General features: G+C 38.8%; 1 protein-coding gene across 1 annotated transcript; it reads left to right on the top strand.

Moving 5' to 3' along the window:
* The first annotated feature begins 357 nt into the window (after positions 1-357).
* On the top strand, positions 358-24616 carry LOC143361008 (uncharacterized). Its single transcript, XM_076800248.1, is given in 26 exon segments — positions 358-493; positions 608-882; positions 2674-3151; positions 4185-4284; positions 4357-4479; positions 4568-4723; positions 4815-4875; positions 5179-5192; positions 5374-5475; positions 5660-5846; positions 6035-6298; positions 6365-6615; positions 6660-6737; positions 7090-7144; positions 7438-7540; positions 7659-7723; positions 8032-8245; positions 8754-9013; positions 9361-9416; positions 9561-9858; positions 10194-10460; positions 11678-12170; positions 13034-13133; positions 13192-13314; positions 13535-13690; positions 24370-24616. Coding segments are annotated over 25 exon segments (4338 nt in total). The 5' UTR covers positions 358-493; positions 608-611; the 3' UTR covers positions 24433-24616.
* Positions 24617-25086: the final 470 nt, after the last annotated feature.

Below are 25086 nucleotides of genomic sequence, written 5' to 3' on the forward strand. Positions count from 1 at the left end.
GGATAGTTATTATTCGATATCGAAGCGGTCCATTGTGCGTTTTTGTCCATGCTCGAAAGGAAGGATGGGAAAGTGTTCGAACGACAGGGTGCAGTTCCGAGCGAACTTCCAGATTGCGGCAATTAGAACTTCCTATCGGAAAACGTTTTCGTGCTAGCTATACGAATGCGTAATGAACAGCGTGCTCGGCAACGGGTTACGCGCGCAATCTGCCAGTTCAGTTGACGAAGTATCCTTGGACAGCAAACGTTCGAACAATCTGCGGAACCGATTGTCAAAATCGAGCATTTTAGCCAGACCACAAGGAGATAAAACATATTATTCTTTGGCGTTGTAATCTAGTCTAATCTGTGAGATGAACGTTGAAAATAAAGCATAGTTGATGCGCTATCGTAGGTCGACACCGTATCGTCGTTTGTAATTTTGAGTATTTCCGAGTATTGACATTCTTTTCGTTGCATCGATGGAATCTAGAAGTCGTTTCTAGCCTCGAGTAAGCAGTGAAATAGATTATTATGTGTCACGAGCATTTATCTTGGCTCGAGTTTCCAGGATGATCGTGCGAGTAGTTGTGTCCATTAATCGACGTCGATTTAAATGTGAAAAGGAAAATGGAGTTCGCGATGGGATGGAATCAATTCAACTTGATTCTGCTCGGCGTCTGGCCAGAACCAAGGGATATTTCGGCACTTTCCCGTCGAATATCGGCCTCTGTGTTCTGGTTCACGAGCATCGTCACGTTCACGTTCATCTGTGCACCGCAAACTGCGAATCTGATTTTGAAATCGACCAGCTTGGACGAGGTGATCGAGAATCTGTCGATCAACGTGCCGATCGGTTTCGCTTTGGTCAAGCAGATCGTTCTACGCTACCACAGAAAGGGTAACACCACTGGACTGTGGATAATTTTCATTTCAACTGGCGATGTTATCTCGCAACAACGAATTTCATGCTTTTACGACGAAAATGAATGAAACACAAAACTAGAAAAAGTGATTACAAGAACTTCTAAACACTTTGTTGTTATATATGACCCCCGACTTATTGAAATTATTACAAGAGTAGATCTAGTGTCATTCAATTTCTGTCTTCTATGTAGCACATTTTACATTAAATATCCGTTGTCTAGCTTTAACGTGTTCCTTATTTTACGCGTTAAATTGTATTAAGTTCGCAAGAAAGTAATTTCGGATTCTTAATTTTTTTATACAAATAATGAACACCAAATATTTTCCATTTTGTTCTGGTCCTTATCAACAAAAATCTGAACAAATGCAATTTCTGGTAATAATTGTTAGCGACAGTTTTACCATTCAGAGAGTTTTGCAAAAATTCGAAATTAATGGTAATTTGATGGTACAAGATCTGGGTTGTATGGTGGATGTGACATCACTACCCAACCAAGCCCCAATAATTTTTTACAAATTATCAAAAATGTGTATGACCTAGCGTTATAATGGTGGAACGCGATTCCTTTGCGATTTGCCAATTCTGGCAGTATATCTTTAATTGCTTCTTCCAGTCTCATTAGTTGTTGACAGTAAACATCTGATTTGATAGTTTGGTTTCATAGACGCAGCTCAAAATACACAACTCCTTTATAACCTCACCAATTAGACGGCATCATCTTTTTTTTTATGCATATAAGCTTTCAAGCTAATTTGTGCTGGTCATCAAACTTGAACCATGGTCGTTGTCAAACGCTCAATTGTTAGTCAAACTCTGCTTGGAGCAGAATTTGGTCCCTATTTTGTATGAATTTAGCACCAAAACTTGTGGACTTTCTAGCCAAATGCGGAAAGAGATGGATCGGAATTTGAGGAAAAAGTTTACAGGCAAAATTCCATGACAAATTGGGGCGAAACCTTGGCATCCTTATAGAGGGCACGTCGGTCGCACTAAGTCCTAAAAGCGGACCTAACATTGTTCTAAGTAAGAGTATATCGGGCAAAATCGGAGTAAACCTTGTTGTGGGAGGGAAAACGGAATATTATTTAACACGTTCCGTTCCAAGCCGTTTTTGCTTGATTTGTCGTTCAGGCCATTTAACGTTTGGCCATTAAATAAATATGTCTGCGTGTACCATCGGTGGTACACGTGGCCTGAAGATCAAGTTTAACGTGTACCACCGATGGTACACGTGACACGGAACGTGTTAAACTTCTAAATTATATAATTTGAAGTTTCACGTATTTTCATTCAATTAATTTCGGTTTCCCTCCTACAGAAAGGTTTATTCCGATTTTGCCCGATATTTGCTTTGAGAGCAAGGTTAGGTCCTTTCTTAGTACGACCGACCTGCCCCCTATAACGAAGGTTTGACCTCAATTTAGCATGGAATTTGGCTGCAAACTTTGCTATCAAATAGCGAGCCTAATGCGGAAACAGATGAATAGGAATTTATAGGCAAATTTTGGTGCCAAATTCACAGCAATTTGTTTACGGGACAGTTATCAAATTCAAATGGAAAAAATCACAACCTTAACAGAAGATATTGCAACAAAACGCAACGCCAACAATTTGTGAAAGCCGAAATTACTTTACTTTCTTGCTAACCCAAATATTATAGAAAAGACTTGCTTCCGTTTAGTTTGCTCTGAAGTACGAAAATAGAATTCACCGATTACCGATTGCGTTTAAGTTATCCATTTGGTAAAGCAGCTATCCTTCCAGCCCTGACGTTCTTGGTCAGTGAGATCCTGGCCGACTGGTCGCAGCCACACGCGGGCCCAGACCATCAGGCGATGCTGAAGAACGCCAAGCTGAGCCGTATGATCTCCATCGTCTGTTCCACCCTGACGTATTTAATGCTTTTCGCGTTCTTGTCGTTGCAAATCTGGAGCAACGCGCAAAGCGCTTCCGAAGTTGATTTAGGTGGCCTTTTGCATCCAGCCACCTTTCCATATGACACCAAAAAGAGTCCCAACTTCGAGATCACCTGGCTGGGACAGCTCATGGGCACAGTGCTCACGGCAATTTGTTATTCTTGTTTCGACACGTTCCTGGCCGTTCTCGTGTTGCATTTGTGCGGGCAATTGTCTGTTCTTAGAGCGACCATCGAAAACATTGCTGACACCAGCAGCCACGGCAATTCGACGAAGTTTCACGAGAGACTCGGTTACATCGTCTTCAGGCACAATCAACTATCGAGGTACTCTTCCTTCGTGCTGGAATCGAATTAGAATTACTCTATACAAGTCCAAAATGCCTAGCCGATAAAGGTTCCAGAACTATCCCCACTGCCACCAGGTAGACCCCGTGAGGGGCCTTGAACCGAGGCCTCTAGAGCTTCGCCGTCTTTTTCTTCGAATGACGTGGGTCAAAGAATAGTATGACCAAAATACAGGGTGTTCGACTACAGCTAGGAGAAAATTTAAGGGGTGGGAGTGAAAAAAATTCCGATGTCGGCTTCATTTTTTAGTTATTTTACAATTAAAAATCCGCCTGAAATGCCGCAATCCGACCATCAGAGATGTTCGTTGCGTACGTCATAGAGACGCGCGACAGTCACGTATCAAGTGACAGATACATGCTTACCTTACGCGTAACAAACGCGAATTACTTTTGCGCTGTCCCGCCACGTATATTGCATATGTGGATTTTTGTGAATACTTACACTTGTGAGGAATTCATTTAACATTTATGGACACAACGAATATAAGGAAACAATTTTATAGTGGTCATGAATAAATAACATCTGCGAGGGCCCGATTGTAAAGTGAGAAAACATTGAACCCTTCTTCTCGATAATTTCATAGGGCGGATCATAGAAATGCCCTTCTGGATTTTAACGAGTAGGCAAGTTCAAGGGAATCCAACGGTTAATTTGTGAATCCTCAAAGCATTTTCAGCTCGCTGGGGCTCCAAATGAAAGTCAAGGTAAGGATATATCTGTCACTTTATACGTGACTGTCGCGTGCCTTTATGAATAATTGTTAATGACTAAAAAATGAAGCCGTAATCGCAATTCTCTTATTCTTTATTTTCGTCTTAAATTGTTATGGAGAAACACCCCTTAAATATTCACCCACCTGTAGTCGAACACCCTGTATGTCCCTGGCTAGTCCCGTGTTTTGGACATATATCGAATAAACACTGTAAACCTTTAACGCTGGGATAGCGTGTACAGACATAATGTGAATGTTCTTTTAAACGTAGCAATTCTGATCTGATTTTCATTGAAGGTTCGCCGTGGTAGTGGAAGATTGCTTCAATCTGACATTGCTTGTGCAGACTTTGATCTGCACCGCGATGCTCTGTCTCACGGGATACCGTATGATGACCGTACGTTCACGAAAATTACGTTGAATAATATCGTTTGTTCGAAGAATGTTTCGTTTCATGATTTTCTTGTAGTCTGTGGACCAAGGAGAGGAAGACGTGCCCGTCGTAGGGATGGTGTTTTTTATCATACACGTGATATACACAATGTTGCATTTGTTTATCTATTGCTATGTGGGAGAAGCGCTTGTCGGCGAAGTAAGTTGTCGAATTTTTCAAACAAATGAGTTTTCTATTGTTTGAATTCCGAACTGTTACAATTGAAAGACAATAATTCAATTTGTAGAGTACCGGAGTTGCTCAGTCTGCGTACGACTGCATCTGGTACAATCTACCGCCGAAACAAGCGGCAACGTTGATCATGCTAATATGTCGATCGAGAATATCGTTTCGAATAACCGCTGGGAAATTTAGTCCCTTCTCTCTCGAGCTTTTCAACGCTGTGAGTTAAGCAAAACATTACTAAGTATCAAGAAATAATTATTTACTCACCGGTAATCGCTTGTTCAACTAATAAACAAAATTTCATTTAGGTAGTGAGAACTTCCGCCGGATATCTGTCTGTGTTACTGGCAATGAAAGAGTAATTGGTCGGTGAAACATAGTAATAAAATCATAACAAACAACCGAGAAATAATAGTAGAACTATTTATCTACATGTTTTATATCCAGTTGACAAATAAAATTGTATTCGGTATGGTACTCGATGGAAATATTCACACTTCACAAAGAAATGATTAATTAAATAAAGTAGGTACAGTTGGAGTACGGAGTATTCGTATAACCTTCATAAACAAATGACGTGTTTAAAGGTGGACCAAACGGCTTGAATTTTTTGGAGATGTTAGAAGAACTAACTTACTGAGTAATGCATAAATATCTTTTACCGATTTCCAGGAAACTTCGTGCATGTATGTAACTTAATTATATCTACAAAGGGCACTTTTTAAATTTTCAGTACAGACACAGATAAAAAACTTAAAAATCGTGACTCTTACTTTTTTACAATTACGACCAATGGCAATTTAAGAAGAAAATTATTTATGCATTACTTAGTAAATTAATCCTTCTAACATCTCCAAAAAATTCAAGTCGTTCGATCCAATTTTAAAACGTTATTGGTTTATAAATGGTGAACGAATACTTTGTACACCGACTATACTTACGGAAGTGGAGGCGAAAGTAGCGGATCGAGTACGTTTAATTACCCTACAAATGTGTACAAATAATTCATTTTTATGTTGATTGTCTTTGTCGAGACTTTTTAAGAATATTTTTCGAAAATAAACCACGGTCCTTCAAAACTGTAAATTCCGCATTATACACAGGATGAATTACACAATTCCTAAATCACTATAATAATTACGTGATACTGTAGAACCAGTTGAAATTATGTATTCGCAATTCTTTTTCGAGCCACTTGTTTGGAATGTCACGGTTGCTCTACTCTTACATATTTATAACCTGTTCTACCTACGCGAATTCGTCCGATGGGACTGCGGTGCTTCGATCTCCCCGACTCATACTGATCTATAAGCGACCTCCGCGTCGCGTAGAATTCTCTGGTAAGAGCATGCGCGAAAAAAGAGAGACGGTGGCAGGTTTTCGATAAGAGAATAACTTATCATTTGTTAGGAAACTGTCTCGCATTGTTGCGATGTCGGTAGAAAAGGGTTTGTAATTTAAATAACAAGTAAAGGGTGTATGCAAAGGCTTTCCCCTATTATTTCTCCATTTTCTAACGTCGGTGTAGACTTGAGGTACGTGTACGGATGGAACTACTACACGGTGAGATTCATTGGGATCTGGCCGGAAGAGAGAAAATGGTACCAACCGTCGAGCTACCATATCCTGATCCCGGTCCTGGCGATGTTCTTCTTCGTCACCGACCCCCAAACCGCCAACATCCCGAACGTTTACGGGGACATGTACATGCTGATGGAGAACCTGTCGATGGGGAACATCACGATCACGATCTCGATGCTGAAGACGATCGCTTTTTGGTTCAACGGGAAACGTAAGTAGAGACGGCGGCGCCGGATGCTCGGCAGTCGATCCACCGATTGATCTTCTCGTTTGCAAGCATTGAAGTCTCTGCTGAAGTGCATGGCCAGTGACTGGAGCATCAAGGCGAAGCCCAGCGATCGCGAAGCGATGATGAACGTCGCGAGGATCACCAGGAAAACGATCGTGACGAGCACCGTGATGGTGAACATCGTGGTTTTCGCGTATGTCATCAGATACTCCCTAACGGCGAAGTACACGGATCGCAAGCTGTTCTTCCACGCTTCATTTCCGTACGACATCGACACCAGCCTGAACCTCCAGCTGACGGTTTGCGGACACGTTCATTGCTGGTTCTACATATCTGCGGACAGCTGGCCATTCTGAGGCAGGACATAATGAACCTTCGGGAAAACGGGGACGAGAAGCTGATGGTCGTCTTGAAGAAGATGGTTCAAATACATGAGTATATCAACACGTCAGTGTCTGAAAGTCTTCATCTTCCTTTTCATTTTCGTTTTGCTCCTTCTTCGACCCAGGCAGAAGCTTCGAGACATCAGAGTCATTTTTCGATACATAAATTCTGCTTAACAGAGAAATTAGAACGACCCGATTGAATGTCATCCAATTACTTTTTTGTTCTGAAGGAAATAAGTTGTAGTTAATGTGAAATTAGGTGGGGGGGGGGGGTTAAGTCATCATTTCGCCGGTTTAAGTATTTGTTTAAAAATTACAGGCCTTCGAAGTTTGCAATTTTTGCCCATTTTGGCGAAAATGCGCTTCACTTACGAATTTTTATCTCAGAAATTACACACCTCAAAAGAGTTAAAGGGTTACCTCTACGAACCCGAGAAATTGGGTGAATTTCAAATGATCATAATTCCGGAAAGAATTGTTGTATCGAGAACGTTAAAGAATTATTTGAAAGCTTGAAGTCTCTTTTCAAATTTTTAGCTGTGTTGCTTTTGAACACAGTTATAGCATTGTAAAGAAGACTCTGAAAGTTACAAAAAATTTTGTTTAATTACCAGGTCTTAGTACCAGCTCAATACCACCATCTTAAGGTTCAAACTGGCGAGATCCTGCCGATTCGATTCAGCACCTGATGAACCCACTGCGAGAATTTTTCACCTATGGAAATTGTGTTTAAAGTTAGCGATTCGCATAAAATGAGACTAACAGCGCTAGTTCGTCACGTTGGCGTTCGGTTGAAGCGTGCTCTCTTAGTCGCAACCCACCTACCGACGCAAGTGACGTAAACACCCGAAGACGAGCCGAGGTACGCCGACATTACCTTATGTCACAATCATTACATTCTAACTCAATCGAATAGGCAGAATCTCAACCTCAAGGTAGTCACGTGACTTTTGCAGAATCAGCAGGTCGGTATCTGTTGTACAATTTCCGTTCACTGACTTCAGACACAGACTTAACATCCGTATTGGTCTTGATTCGCCGGGTCTTAAGTCTCTGACTATACTTGTCACATTTTTTGCTCTATATTATCGATATCTCTAAATTCTGAGAAAGTTAGAAAGAAAACCAGAAAGTCATTCGGAAACCGTAAGAAACTTTTTGGCTTTATTTCTCTGAGAATCAAGACAAAATATAGCTCAATTTTTAGCTGGAGATTTAACTTTAACGCGCTCTGCATTGAACCATCCTCTTTCGAATGAGCCCTTTCCCAGCGAAACATATTTTCATATGAAGGCGAAAATTTTCCTCCCGTGAAAACATTTTTCCTAGAATCTGTCGGTAACGTGGTCACTCTACCATATCACGGGTTTACGACGACTTGGCTCTTAACATTACCGGAGGAACATGATCTTTACAAATTTTGTGATGAAGAAATTAGTGGACGTAATGTTTCAAAGAGTCGTCTCACTTACCAAGAAAAAGGCTTACGTGCGATGCTTGCTGATTACTGGTGGACACTTATTATTGAAAATCGGAATACCATGTACAAGCGTCAAGCGAAGCGAAATCATTTTTAAATTTGTTTACACCAGAAATACGTTAGTTTTTGCATTTAATTTTCTTTATTAAGCATTTCCACAATAAAATATGAATATAACTCGTATTTTTATAATTTTGTGTAACGATTGGCACCCAAAAAGACAACAAAAAATGTATGTAATTAAGCATAGTAGTTTTTCACATAAATACAAAAATAGTGCGTATAAAGTAACCGCGTCGGCTCTTTTTCAAACTTTAACAACCATTTATAACTGTTAGGAAGTACATAAAAATATAATTAGCTATATGGATATGTAGAGGAGAGTCCCCTCTATCTTTCAACTCAAACCTGAACTTTCTCGCATGTTTAGCTTTTGCGTAACACGTAATTTTTTAATCCAAAATCATGCATTTGTACAAAAATCAATATTTTCGAGAACGTTGCGTGATAGAGCAATTCTACTTTCGGATTTGGTTTTAGGATGACAAAGTCTATAAGAATCACCCAAAAGGCAAATTCAGTGTTCTACCGATACCTCCTTAAAAATCAATTTCACTATTTTTCTACACTATATACATAACAGTACAGTAACAATATTCCAACTTTTGGAGTACCTTTTGGATCTACCGCCAAAACAGGCGGCTTTGATGATCACCATAATACATCGGGCAGGAGAATCGTTGAAAATAACTAATGGAAGTCCTCTCTCCTTTGAACTTTTTAAAGCTGCGAGTTTCCAACAAATTAGTAACAAATATTCCTCCTATGCCAGTAACAAAGATAATATATGTCTTGCATACCGACAAATTAGTAATAAATAAATGTTTTCATATTATACGATGCCAAGTATACTATATATATATATTATTTGATCGAGTTACAAGATTTAGAGGATTACATTCTTTTGTTTTCCAGGTAATAAAGACGTCCGCCGGATAGCTATCCGTTTTATTGGCCATGAAGATTAATAAATAAATACAGCCCACCATCTATTGATTTTTAACGAACGTTTTGATATTTACCCTATCACTGGTAAATACTTATACTAAACCAGGGAAGTCTGGTGTATCTGCATTTATGAATTAAAATAAGGCTTAATCAAAACACTTTATTCGCAGCACAGTTAATTGTAATGTCTACGAAGATCCTGTTATTGTCACAGCTGTTCACAATCGTATGACTGTAAGAAACGTACTACGTATCACCGCCAAGAGAATATCGCGCAGTTTCAAGAACATATAGTAACTACAGTTCGTAACATGTATTTCTTTACCACGATGATTCCAAGACCATCACTTAAACACACAGGAGAATATAGTTTCGAGGCCTTTCGGAGACTTTCGGAGCGTCTTCAATAATCGACGAAGTGAAGAACCGTTGTACCTTCACGAAGTTCCAATCGATTGCTAATTTTTTCATCGGAACCACAGAAGGATCCCTCCTACTTGACTTCGTGCACTTTCTGCATGGGGTGGAAACGAACTTTCTTACAAAAAAAAAGCATAAAAAGCGAGCATGCGTCCTTTCGATGAACTGCGCAGACCAAGAGACTCAGAAATTTCGTGGTCGTCAGTTTGTCGCGTGGTCTACTAGGGTGCAAATGGATTTCGAACGAGGTACTCCACAACCCCCATCGAATCCGAATTGAATAAACCACGATACTAAATGATATCCAGAAAATACAATCAAGATCGCGACTCTCTACTGAACGGGGATGTATCCAATTTTCATTATCAAAAAGCTGTAGATTACTCAATTTTTATTAACATTAGAACTACTGAGTAATAAATACAACCATTTTTATGCTAACATGTGCTTCAATAAAGAAATTCATTCAAAAATTTCTGACGAGAACATTTTTATAATTTCAGTAATTGTGAAAGAAAAAATTAAGAACCAGTCATTTTGACTGAATGCGAGCAATCTTTGTTAACGATCACCGATGTTATAGATTTAAGAGACGCGATCGGATGGAATCGTTTCAATCTACGTATAATTGGAATCTGGCCAGAACCAGTGATGCTACACGAACGTATAGCAAATTTCCGAGCTTTCGTATCCGTCTTCTGTATAATGATCTTTGTCACCTTATGGCAGAGCGTAGATCTGTTCATGGTGGGTAACGATCTCAGTCAGGTGACGTCCATCTTGTCGCTGGCCAACATCCCAACATACAACTCGGCTATTAAGTTAATTTTCGTTTGGTATTACCGAAAAGGTAAGCCCACAAACGGATCAAGATCGGACCAAGATTTTACAAAGATCCGAGCCCTCAGGAAGACATTGTTCTCCTCTAAGAATGTACCAATAGTTTTCTCTGCGTGAGAAGCCATATTAAATTTCTTACAATATTATAAGTACAATATATGTTTTATACATACGTTGCTTACAAGTAAATGCATAAAAGTGTAGTGTATTGTATATAATGCAAAAAATGATATGGAGGAACCTCGATTATCCGAATCAAACAGGAAAACCACGTGCTTGTGTAATACAGAACAATTTCTTCGTTACGAATTCAATTGTTATTGATTTATACAATAAATAACGTTTGCATATAACTTTAGATTGAGATGCTACTACAGAGTGTCCGACCAGAGGTGGGAGAAAATTTAAGGAGTGGTTCTCCATAACAATATAAAACGAAAATGAGGAATAAAAAAATGTCGATGTCGGCTCCATTTTTCAGTTGTTGACATTTAAAAATCCACCTGAAATGAGGCAACCCTACCAACAGAGGTGTTCGTTATGTACGTCATAGAGGCGCGCGACGGTCACATAAACAAAAATGTGTATTTTTGTGAATACTTTCCCTGCGAGGATTTCATTCAATAGTGATGGACACAATGGATACATGGAAACCATTTTATAGTGATCACGAGTAAATTACTTATGTGAGTCGGATTGTAAATTGAAAAGGCGTTAATCCCTTCTACTCGACAATTCCATTGGGCGGATATTAGAAATGCCCTTGTGGATTTTAACATGTAGGCACGTTCAATGTCGTCCAACGATTAATTTGTGAATTCTTAAAATATTTCACCACGCTGAGGCCACAAATGAGAATCAAGGTAAGCATGTATTTGCCACTTGATACGTGACTGTCGCGCGCCTTTATGACGTACACAACGGACACCTCTGTTAGTCGGGTTGCCTCATTTTAGGCGGATTTTTGATTGCTAATAACTAAAAGACGAAGTCGAAATCGCAAATATTTTATTCTTCATTTTCATCTTATATTGTCATCGAGAATCACCCCTTAAATTTCCCCGCATCTGTAGTCGAACACCCTCTATACAAAGTATGTTGGGATATCGGAGACTCTAGACATCAGATGGTCGAGGTTCTACTATAGACTCAAAGAAATCTCAAGATTAATTTACACGTAAGATTTTGTCCAAATAAGCTTGTATTAATTTTTATCAATGTCTGCAGACCTACAGCCGCTGATAAAGTCATTCTACGACGACTGGCACGCCCCGAAGACCAAGGAGGAGAGAAGAACGATGGTGGACAGCGCGAAGTTTTGCAAAAATTTGTCGATTTGGTGCACCGTTCTGAATCAGTCGATGTTGTTCGCATACGTCGGCACCCGATCCTACGCGATAGCCACGTGCGACATAAACACAGAACGGTCGGATCATTTGACCATTTACCCTGCGTACTATCCCTTCGACCTGAGGCGGACACCGTTCAGGGTGGCAGCGAACGTGGCGCAAGTGGTCGCTGCCTACTGTGCTCTCATCCCTTATACCAGCGTTGACATTTTCATAGCCACGTTGGTATTGCACACGTGCGGACAGTTCACGAATCTGCACAGGAAACTAGAGAATCTAATGGATAGATCGAATGGGAAAAATGTCAGGAATTCTAGAGACATTCGGAAGGAACTGGCTTCTATAGTGGAGCGGCACGAACATTTGAACTGGTGAACAGATAGGGTTCGAGCGGGGTCGATTGGCTGATCGAGATCTGTTCAGAAAGTTTCTCACTTTTTTTGTACATAGTTCCGATATAATATCTTTGTACTTAGAACACTGCTAAAAATGGAAACGTTCTCGGCCTAATGAAACGTCTATGTTCAGCAATCAGAATATCTTGTAGATTTTTAATTCTTCTACGGAGAAAGATTAACGTGAGGTCATTCCTTGCCAAATCGATCACTTTTGACCTCACCATGTGCAATATTGTTCTAATTGAAATATGTTATAGTCCACGTGAAAATATGGGGCGGACGAGTTAGGTCATCGTTTCGCTGGTTTAGAAACTGTTTAAAATCTCTTTAAAGTCTCCATCTATTGCAGGGCTCATTTTCATGGGAAAACTTCAAAGGATCTGATCAAATTTATTCAAATCTTGAAAAACCTTGGCACTTCATCGAAAAAAGAACGATAAAAAAAGAATTCGATTACATTTTTCGACATTATAAAGTTAATTATCCAGGTTAAAAAATTATTTTACTATAGCCCAATCCTTTCTGAATAAAACAAAAAAAATGTAGCTTGATGAGACATAATTTCTGAGATAAAAATTCGCAAGTGAAGTGCATTTTCGCCAAAATGGGCAAAAATTGCAAACTTCGAAGGCTTGTAATTTTTAATCAAATTTAAACCGGCAAAATGATGACTTAAACCCCCCTCCCCCTAATTTCACATGGACTACAACATACTTCGATTCGTGAAAGTGATGCCGGATATATCAAGAGCCTCGAGCAGACAATCGATTTTCATCGCGATAATAGCAAATTAATATATTGTTGATAATTGCGACGCGTGTTCTCTTTTACCAAAGGGCTGCTGCCAGGATCGACGAGTGCTTCAGCATTCTGCTACTTCTTCAGATGCTACTCAGCACTGTCGAGATATGTTTCCAAGGATTTCTGTTCTTCAATGTAAGTAACCAAAGCGAGAAATAAATCGACAGACCTTAAGTGTGGTTATTTGTTGCAGGTGATGTTGAAAAGCGACGAGGGCATGCTGAACTTTCAATTGCTCTTTTTCTTGCTTTTCATATCGTTCGTTATAGTACACATGTTCGTTTATTGTTACGTAGGCGAACTGCTTCGCGTCCAAGTGAGTGGTCTTCAATCTCATTTTTATAAATTAGCTCGTACTTCGATGCAATCCACAATCGAATGAGGTTAACACGTGCTGGTATCCCGGTTCTCCAACTGTTAACGAATCGCAATTAATATCCAAGCGAGCGAAGCATGATCGGAACAATGCTTACTGTTCTTCCGGAGGCAATGGCTCCTGGCGAGCAGATTCCGAGTGAGAAAACGCTATGTTACAGAGCACCAGCATGGCCGTCGCCGCCTACGAATCGAGATGGTACAACGTAGCCCCGCCAGAAGCCAAGTGTCTTTTATTCGTCATGCTGAGATCCAAGCGACCACTCTGTCTGACAGCAGGCAAATTCGGTACCTTCTCCATGGAAATGTTTAGCACCGTAAGATCACCTTCGCGTCCACTAATACGATTCCAAGAACAAAGATGCAGAAGGTCTTTTTCAACTTCAGATTCTGAGAACAGCGATGGGCTACCTGTCGGTTCTCGTAACAGTCTCGAGCGTCGACAACTGATCATCTCAAGTGAAAAAAATAGAAAAAAAAAATATAATATAGTCTAATCTGTGAGATGAACATTGAAAATAAAGCATAGTTCATGCGCTATGGTAGGTCGACACCGTATCGTCGTTTGTAATTTTGAGTATTCCCGAGTATTGACATTCTTTTCGTTGCATCGATGGAATCTAGAAATCGTTTCTAGCCTCGAATAAACAGTGAAATAGATTATTATGTGTGACGAGCATTTATCTTGGCTCTAGTTTCCAGGATTATCGTGCGAGTAGTTGTGTCCATTAATCGACGTCGATTTAAATGTGAAAAGGAAAATGGATTTCGCGATGGGATGGAATCAATTACAAATAATTAATAATAATAATAATAATAAATAAATAATGATTGTTTTATCAATTTTTCATTTAATTTTCTTTATTAAGCATTTCCACAATGAAATGTGAATATAACTCGTATTTCTATAATTTTATGTTACGATTGGCACCCAAAAAGACAAAAAAATGTATGTAATTAAGCATAGTAAGCACAGACACATTTGAGTGGTACCAACGTCGACTACGCTTAGCGACGGCCCTGGCGAGTCGAGAAAAGGCTGCAATGGCCGTCTGGCGCGAACGCGTCACACACAAACTATCAATGAACATTTTCTTAACCTGCTCATATACTAAGGGAACCAAATACTTTTCGTGAGTGGTTGCTTTACCAGAAATGTCTGTAGTATGCATTCCTGTATAGTAAATTCCTCCTAGATAAAGGATTTTTCACATAAATACAAAAATAGAGCGTATAAAGTAACCGCGTCGGCTCTTTTTCAAACTTTAACAACCATTTACAACTGTTAGGAAGTACATCAAAATATAATTGGCTATATGGATATGTAGAGGACAGTCCCCTCTATCTTTTGACTCAAACCTGAACTTTCTCGCATGTTTAGCTTTTGCGTAACACGTCATTTTTTTTTAATCCAAAATCATGCATTTGTACAAAAATCAATATTTTCGAAAACGTTGCGTGATAGAGCAATTCTGCTTTCGGATTTGGTTTTAGAATGACAATGTCTATAAAAATCATCCAAAAGTTATTGCAAAATAAATTTGGTGTTGGACAGCGTTATTATTTCTACGTCAGAGTAATACTCGAGGCAAATTCAATGTTCTACCGATACCTCGTTAAAAATGAATTTCACTATTTTTCTACAAAACAGGCGGCTTTGATGATCACCATAATACATCGGCCAGGAGAATCGTTGAAAATAACTGCTGGAAAATTTAGTCCTCTCTCCTTTGAACTTTTTAACGTTACGATTTTCCAACAAATTAGTAACAAATATTCCTCCTATGCCAGTAACAAATATAATATATGTCTTACATACCGACAAATTAATAATAAATAAATGCTTTCATATTATACGATGCCGAGTATACTGTATGTATATTATTTGGTCGAGTTAAAAGAATTAGAGGATTACAATCTTTTGTTTTTCAGGCAGAGTTGGGCAAAGAATTATTTTAAAATTTCGAATACAAATAACTGAAAGCTATCTTTTATTCGAACTCATTTCTCTCGGATACATATTCACCACAGTTTATCCGTCAGATACTTTTCACGATTTTCATTTGTCGTCCGTGGGTCATCCGAATCTCGAAATAACGTCTATGCGTATTCGACGCCTCTAGCGGTGAGAATTTATTTGAGAGAATTTATTCGAAGATACAGCTGATGAGTTTCAAAGTATCTTTGACTTTTATTCGAGAGTTCGAGGCAGCGCCACCATTTATTCGACGGTGAATTTCGTCAGATACTCGCAACTCAAATGTATCTTTGATTTTCGTCGTACGATTTTTCGCGTAACTTATAAATTTATTCGAAGCTCGATGTAGGGAAGATGATTTATTCAATTTTTTATTCGAGACGAGCATGAGGAATAGATGAAAATCAAATGTATCTTTTATTCGAAATTGTATTCGAAGCTCGGATAAAAGACCGAGCGACGTTGCCAAGTCGTAATATTTACGTTATAATATGCAAGTACGTACTATGGAATAGTGACTCCCATTAATATTCGAACACTATTTATTACTTAAACGATTGTTTAAACAAACAAATTTTTATTACTTATACAATTTACATCACCTTTTGCAATGAGTAAAAGTCTTTATAATAAAAGGAAAAGTCATTGGGTTTCACCATCGGTACTCTGCTGGATATTAAGTTATTAAGACAATTTTATAAAGAACTCTTTACATTACGTATAGATACACGTACATGGGCCTTGCATGTAATGAATGCATTTTTCTGTCTACGGTTCTAAATTACCGACTCTTTAAAAAATGCAGAAATTTAGAATCAGAGACATCGATGATCTCAATTATCTGGGACAGTACTAAATAAATAACAAGTTAACCATTTGCAATATTATTTTAAGACAATGAAATTGAAACAACGAATTAAAAAATGATTAATGAATTTTAATGAATTTTACTACAAATTTCATCCTGATATCTCTTACAGTTCAACATTTATTGTAAAATGTCACGAAATTTCTCGACCCAGCACAATGTCCGGCCGTCCAAGGCTGTATATCGCGATGCAGCATTCGCTTCAGATAATTTTAATTGCGTCAATTTTAAAATGTTCATCTTCTTAAAAACAGGTCTGTAAAGAGGACACTTAGGACTATATCCTCATTTTTTTGCAAATTTTTAATAAGTTCCCTTCTATGACAAGATTGCTTTTGTTGAAAACAACGCACACCTTCAGCCAAAAGAAAGTAACACATGTTTCGTTCTTCTACTCTCGGAATCATTCGGCAGGGATCGACGTCTGGCGTTGCACACATATGCATATGTATATCGTCGTCTGTGATTGCACATATATATGTATATATTTGTGGCCGCTTCGACTGCGGCGAACGTAGATAGAAAAGGACAGCATGCAAACACGGCCGCGTGGCCGAAGGCGCAACAAAAAGGCAGCACAACCCGATGATATTATTATCCGATTTGTACCGTGTTTGGGCTTATTTTGTTCAGGAAAACATTTTCAATCGGTAGGTAATGATATCATTATGATAACGTTAATAAGAAATAATATTAGGTATAGTTGGTAAACGCCAATACGCTACTGGTTACAACGTTGCCTCTGATACTGAATCACGACCATATGGAACGTCGCGTCGTGTGCCGCCTGGAGACAACAATGTAAGCGTTTCACCATCACTTATTAATAACAATAAAATGTTTGTTACAATTCATAATTCTGCCATGGGAACATTATTAATCGTTTGCAAATAGTTTGCTGATGAAAACAAGTCTAAACACACCACAAATCCGAAAAGTTAGACGGTGCCAGTATTGAAACGTTCCCTTCGAAGAGATCATCAACGAATTTTATTTCAATAACTGACCGTTACATTTCGATAGAGTCCGCTGCCGTACCAGAGCATGTTCTACAGAGTCGGTGTACGTGTATCTGTACAGAATACATAATTTAAAGAGTTCTTTATAAAATTGTCTTAATAACTTAATATCCAGCAGAGTACCAATGGTGAAACCCAATGACATTTCCTTTTATTATAAAGACTTTTACTTACTGCAAAACGTGACGTAAATTGAAAAATGTGTTTGTTTAAACAATCCTTTAAGTAATAAAAATGTACTGGTTTAAACATTTGTTTCAATAATACAAATGTACTGGTTTAAACATTTGTTTCAATAATAAAAATTTATTTGTTTAAACAATTGTTTAAATAATAAAAATTTATTTGTTTAATCAATTGTTTAAATAATAAAAATTTATTTGTGTAAACAAGCGTTTAAGTAATGAAAATGTACTGGTGTAAACATTAGTTTAAATAATAAAAATTTATTTGTTTAATCAATTGTTTAAATAATAAAAATTTATTTGTGTGAACAAGCGTTTAAGTAATGAAAATGTACTGGTGTAAACATTAGTTTAAATAATAAAAATTTATTTGTTTAAACAATTGTTTAAATAATACAAATTTATTTGTGTAAACAAGCGTTTAAGTAATAAAAATGTACTGGTGTAAACGTTTGTTTCAATAATAAAAATTTATTTGTTTAAACAACTGTTTAAATAATAAAAATTTATTTGTGTAAACAAGCGTTTAAAGTTTAAACGATAAAAAGTGTTCGATTATTAATGGTGGTCACTGTACCGTGGTACGTATATACGTATTACGGCTTGGCAACGTCGGATAAAAAGGTCGGCTATCCGAGCTTCGAATAAAATTTCGAATAAAAGATACATCTGATTTTCATCTCTGCCAAATACTCGTCACGAATAAATCCTCAAATAAATCGTCTGGCCAAATCGAGCTTCGAATAACGAATAAAAGTTACGGATAAATTTCGAAGCGACATCTGAGTTCGAATACATTCTGAAATTTATTTTTATTTGGCGACTAAAATCGGTCGGATACTCGGCGTCACCGAGTATCTACAAATAAATCCGTCGAATAAATGGTGGCGTTGTATCCGACTCTCGAATAAATCCCGTAGATAGCCAGAAAATCATCCGGAGGCACGTCGAATACAAATCTCGAAACCAGACGCTCGACGAATAAAGGCCGTTGCACACTAGACCGCACCGCCGCTTGACCAGCACCGCACCGCCGCCGACGTTTTGACATTCTTCTATGTAATTTAAATGGGAGTGCGCACATACGATCCGGTGGTGTGCTGGTGCTGTGCTGTTGCCGTTATATGTGCGCACTCCCATTTAAATTACATAGAAGAATGTCAAAACATCGGCGGCGGTGCGGTGCTGGTCAGGCGGCGGTGCGGTCTAGTGTGCAACGGCCTTAAGGATGCAGATAACTTCTCGCGATTCATTCGACTTCGAATAAAAACAAAAGATACAGAGTCTCTGTATCTGAAAGCTATTCAAATAATTTTTTATTCGGATACTGCCCAACTCTGTTTACAGGTAATAAAGACGTCCGCCGGATAGCTATCCGTTTTATTGGCCATAAAAGATTAATCAATAAATACAGCTCATCATCTATTGATTTTTAACGAACGTTTTGATATTTACCCTATTACTGGTAAATACTTATACGAATCCAGGGAAGTCTGGTGTAACTACATTTATGAATTAAACTAAGGCTTAATCAAGACACTTTATTCGCAGCACAGTTAAATGTAATGTCTACGAAGATCCTGTTATTGTCCCAGCTGTTCACAATTGTATAACTGTAAGAAACGTACTACGTCTCACCGCCAAGAGAACATCGCGCAGTTTCAAGAACTTATAGTAACTACAGTTCGTAACATGTATTTCTTTACCACGATGATTCCAAGACTATCAATTAAACACACAGGAGAATATAGTTTCGAGGACTTTCGGAGACTTTCGGAGCGTCTTCAATAATCAACGAATTCATGAACCGTTGTACCTACACGAAGTTCCAATCGATTGCTAATTTTTTCATCGGAACCACAAAAGAAAACTAGCCAACTACGCGGAAAGGCTCCCTCCTACTTGACTTCGTGCACTTTCTGCATGGGGTGGAAACGAACTTTCTTACAAAAAAAAAAGCATAAAAAGCGAGCATGCGTCCTTTCGATGAACTGCGCAGTCCAAGAGACTCAGAAATTTCGTGGTTGTCAGTATGTCGCGTGGTCTACTAGGGTGCAAATGGATTTCGAACGAGGTACTCCACAACCCCCATCGAATCTGAATTGAATAAGCCTCGATACTAAACGATATACAGAAAATAGAATTAAGATCGCGACTCTCTACTGAACGGAGATGTATCCAATTTTCACTATCAAAAAGCTGTACATTACTCAATTTTTATTAACATTAGAACTACTGAGTAATAAATACAACCATTTTTATGCTAACATGTGCTTCAATAAAGAAGTTCATTCAAAAATTTCTGACGCGAACATTTTTATAATTTCAGTAATTGTGAAAGCAAAAATTAAGAATTAGTCATTTTGACTGAATGCGAGCAATCTTCGTTAACGATCACCGATGTTATAGATTTAAGAGACGCGATCGGATGGAATCGTTTCAATCTACGTATACTTGGAATTTGGCCAGAACCAGAGATGCTACACGAACGTATAGCAAATTTCCGAGCATTCGTATCCGTCTTCTGTATAATGATCTTTATCACCTTATGGCAGAGCGTAGATCTGTTCATGGTGGGTAACGATCTCAGTCAGGTCACGTCCATCTTGTCGCTGGCCAACATCCCAACATACAACTCGGCTATTAAGTTAATTTTCGTTTGGTATTACCGAAAAGGTAAGCCCACAAACGGATCAAGATCGGACCAAGATTTTACAAAGATCCGAGCCCTCAGAAACACATTGTTCTCCTCTAAGAATGTACAAATAGTTTTCTCTGCGTGAGAAGCCAGATTAAATTTCTTACAATATTACAAGTATAATATATGTTTTATACATACGTTGCTTACAAGTACATGCACAAAAGTATATATGAAGAATACAAAAAAAGATGTGGAGGAACCTCGATTATCCGAATCAAACAGGAAAACTACGTGTTCGGGTAATACAGAACAGTTTCTTCGTTACGAATTCAATTGTTATTGATTTATACAATAAATAACGTTTGAATATAGCTTTAGATTGAGATGGTTATACAGAGTATTCGACTTCAGGTGGGAAAAAATTTAAGGGGTGGTTCTTCATGACAATATAAAGCGATAAGGAAGAATAACAAAATTTCGATTTCGGATACATTTTTCAGTTAATGACATTTAAAAATCCGCCTAGAATGCGGCAACCCTACCGACAGAGGTGTTCGTTATGTACGTCATAGAGGCGCGCGACAGTCACGGAAACAAAAATGTGTATTTTTGTGAATACTTGACCTTGACAGGATTTCATTCAATATTTATGAACACAATGGATAAATGAAAACCATTTTATAGTGATCACGAGTAAATTACTTACGTGAGTCCGATTGTAAATTGAAAAGGCATTGATCCCTTCTACTCGATAATTCCGTAGGGCGGATATTAGAAATGCCCTTGTGGATTTAGACATGTAGGAGGTTCAGTGTCGTCCAACGATTAATTTGTGAATTCTTAAAATATTTCACCACGCTGAGGACACAAATGAGAATCAAGGTAAGCATGTATTTGCCACTTGATACGTGACTGTCGCGCGCCTTTATGACGTACACAACGGCCACCTCTGTTAGTCGGGTTGCCTCATTTTAGGCGGATTTTTGATTGCTAATAACTAAAAGACGAAGTTGAAATCGCAAATTTTTTATTCTTCATTTTCATCTTATATTGTCATCGAGAATCATCCCTTAAATTTTCCCGCATCTGTAATCGAACACCCTCTATACAAAGTATGTTGGGATATCGGAGACTCTAGACATCAGATGATCGAGGTTCTACAGTAGACTCAAAGAAATCTCAAGATTAATTTACGCGTAAGATTTTGTCCAAATAAGTTTGTATTAATTTTTATCAATGTCTGCAGACCTTCAGCCGCTGATAAAGTCATTCTACGACGACTGGCACGCACCGAAGACCGAGGAGGAGAGAAGAACGATGGTGGACAGCGCGAAGCTTTGTAATAGTTTGTCGATTTGGTGCACCGTTCTGACCCAGTCGATGTTAGTCGCATACATCGGCACACGATCCTACGCGATAGCCACGTGCGACATACACACAGAACCGTCGGATCATTTGACCATTTACCCTGCGTACTATCCCATCGACCTGAGGCGGACACCGTTCAGGGTGGCAGCGAACGTGGCGCAAGTAATCGCTGCCTACTGTGCTGTCATCCCTTATACTGGCGTTGACATTTTCATAGCCACGTTGGTATTGCACACGTGCGGACAGTTCACGAATCTGCACAGGAAACTGGAGAATCTGATGGATAGATCGAATGGGAAATATGTCAAGAATTCTAGCGACATTCGGGAGGAGCTGGCCTCCATAGTGAAGCGGCACGAACACTTGAACTGGTGAACAGATGGGGTTCGAGCGGGGTCGATTGGCTGATCGAGATCTGTGCAGAAAGTTTCTCACTTTTCTTGTACATAGTCCCGATATAATATCTTTGTACTTAGAACACTGCTAAAAATGGAAACGTTCTCGGTCCAATGAAACGTCCAGGTTCAGCAATCAGAATATCTTACAGATTTATAAATCTTCTATGGAGAAAGATTAACGTGAGGTCATTCCTGGCCAAATCGATCACTTTTGACCTCACCATGTGCAATATTGTTCTAATTGAAATATGTTGTAGTCCACGTGAAAATATGGGGCGGAGGGGCAAGGTCATCGTTTTGCTGGTTTAGAAACTGTTTAAAAATAACAGGCTTTCGTAGTTTGCAATTTTTTACTATTTTGGCGAAAATGCACTTCACCTACGAATTTATATTAAATTTTTACATTTACTCAATTTTTTTTTTGCTTTATTCAGGAAAGATTGGGCTATTGTAAAATAATTTTTTCAATCTGGATAATTAACTTTACAATGTCGAAATACGTAAACGAAATCTTTTTTTTGCGTATTTTTCGATGAGGGACCAAGGTTTCTCAAATTTTGAAAGAAATATGATCAGATTCCTCGAAGTTTTCTCATAAAAATGAGCTTTTCAGAAAGATGGAGACTTGAAAATTGGCATCACAATGATCTGGAATAGGAACTGGTATACCCCTTGTTCGGTGGTCTATACCGCTGGTCTCAAAGAAATACCAGCAAACCTCGTACACGACTAAATAAAGAAAGTAGCCATAATTTTGTCACAATTTCTGAAAGTTTAAAGGATAATATATTTTTCAAAAGAAGTTAACAGACTACCTTAAATATATACAGGGTGATCGACTGCAGGTGGGCTTCATTTTTTTAGTTATAACCGATTCAAAATTCGCCTATAATGCGGCAACCCGACTAACAGAAGTGCACGTTGCATACGTCACAGACCGTGCGCGACAGACACGTATCAAGTGATCCCACACGCAATTTCGGTTCTAGCCCAATTATGGGCTAAAGTGTGTGATCTCAAAGCCCAAGCATAGGGTACCAGCGAGAACCCCCTTTAATACACAACTGTCGCACACCTTTATGACATAAGCAACGTACACCTCTTTTTTAGAACAGGTTCAATTAGTATAGACATTGCATCATCTTTTATTGAAAAGAACTTATGATTAAAAAGGTGTCGTTGGCCAAAAGTGGTTATTAATGTAGTTATTGATGTATAAATAGAGTCATTTAGTCCATAATAGCAGAGCGCACGACTGGCCAACCAGAAGCGGGGGTACACCGCGTCATTTACCAGTTCATTGTGATGGTAACTCTCAAGTCTCCATCTATTGGAGGGCTCATTTTGATGGGAAAACTTCAAAGGATCTGATCAAATATATTCAAAGCTTGAAAAACATTGGCACTTCATCGAAAAAAAAGAATTCGATTACATTTTTCGACATTAGAAAGTTAATTATCCAGGTTAAAAAATTATTTTACTATAGCCCAATCCTTTCTGAATAAAACAAAAAAAAACGTAGCTTGATGAGACATAATTTCTGAGATAAAAATTCGTACGTGAAGTGCATTCTCGCCAAAATGGGCAAAAATTGCAAACTTCGAAGGCTTGTAATTTTTAAGCAAATTTAAACCGGCAAAATGATGACTTAAACCCCCCTACCTCTAATTTCACATGGACTACAACATACTTCGATTCGTGAAAGTGATGCCGGATATATCAACAGCCTCGAGCAGACAATCGATTTTCATCGCGATAATAGCAAATTAATATATTGTTGATAATTGCGACGCGTGTTCTCTTTTACCAAAGGGCTGCTGCCAGGATCGACGAGTGCTTCAGCATTCTGCTACTTTTTCAGATGCTACTCAGCACTGTCGAGATATGTTTCCAAGGATTTCTGTTCTTCAATGTAAGTAACCAAAGCGAGAAATAAATCGACAGACCTTAAGTGTGGTTATTTGTTGCAGGTGATACTGAAAAGCGACGAGAGCTTGCTGAACTTTCAATTGCTCTTTTTCGTGCTCTTCATATTGTTCATTATAGTACACATGTTCGTTTATTGTTACGTAGGCGAACTGCTTCGCGTCCAAGTGAGTGGTCTTCAATCTCATTTTTATAAATTAGCTCGTACTTCGATGCAATCCACAATCGAATGATGTTAACACGTGCTGGTATCCCGGTTCTCCAACTGTTAACGAATCGCAATTAATATCCAAGCGAGCGAAGCATGATCGGAACAATGCTTACTTTTCTTCCGGAGGCAATGGCTCCTGGCGAGCAGATTCCGAGTGTGAAAACGCTATGTTACAGAGCACCAGCATGGCCGTCGCCGCCTACGAATCGAGATGGTACAACGTAGCCCCGCCAGAAGCGAAGTGTCTTCTATTCGTCATGCTGAGATCCACACGACCACTCTGTCTGACAGCAGGCAAATTCGGTACCTTCTCCATGGAACTGTTTAGCACCGTAAGATCACCTCCGCGTCCACTAATACTATTCCAAGAACCAAGATGCAGAAGTTCTTTTTCAACTTCAGATTCTGAGAACAGCGATGGGCTACCTGTCGGTTCTCGTAACAGTCTCGAGCGTCGACAACTGATCATCTCAGGCGAAAAAACAACCTAGAGGTCTATAGCTTGAACTATTATAATGCCATTTACGAAAGTTCACCAATACCCCCTGCACGCATCCAAAATGTTAGGTACATCGGAGTTTCTCTATCCCCACGAAGACAAGGCAAGAATTCACCCTGTGGCAAACAATTTGAGAGCGCTTTCATTTTTTTCTGACCGCCCCTGGATAGTCATTCGATATCTAAGCGGTCCATTGTGCGTTTTTGTCCATACTCGAAAGGAAGGATGGGAAAGAGTTCGAACGACAGGGTGCAGTTCCGAATGAACTTCCAGATTGCGGCAATTAGAACTTCCTGTCCGAAAACGTTCTCGTGCTAGGTATACGAATGCATAATGAACAATGTGCTCGGCAATGGGTTACGCGCGCAATCTGCCAGTTCAGTTGACGAAGTATCCTTGGACAGCAAACGTTCGAACAATCTGCGAAACTGATTGTTAACATCGAGCATTTTAGCCAGACCACAATGAGATAAAACATATTATTCTTTGGCGTTGTAATCTAGTCTAATCTGTGAGATGAACGTTGAAAATAAAGCATAGTTGATGCGCTATCGTAGGTCGACACCGTATCGTCGTTTGTAATTTTGAGTATTCCCGAGTATTGACATTCTTTTCGTTGC

This window comes from Halictus rubicundus, chromosome 14 (assembly GCF_050948215.1).
Source record: "Halictus rubicundus isolate RS-2024b chromosome 14, iyHalRubi1_principal, whole genome shotgun sequence".
NCBI lineage: Eukaryota > Metazoa > Arthropoda > Insecta > Hymenoptera > Halictidae > Halictus > Halictus rubicundus.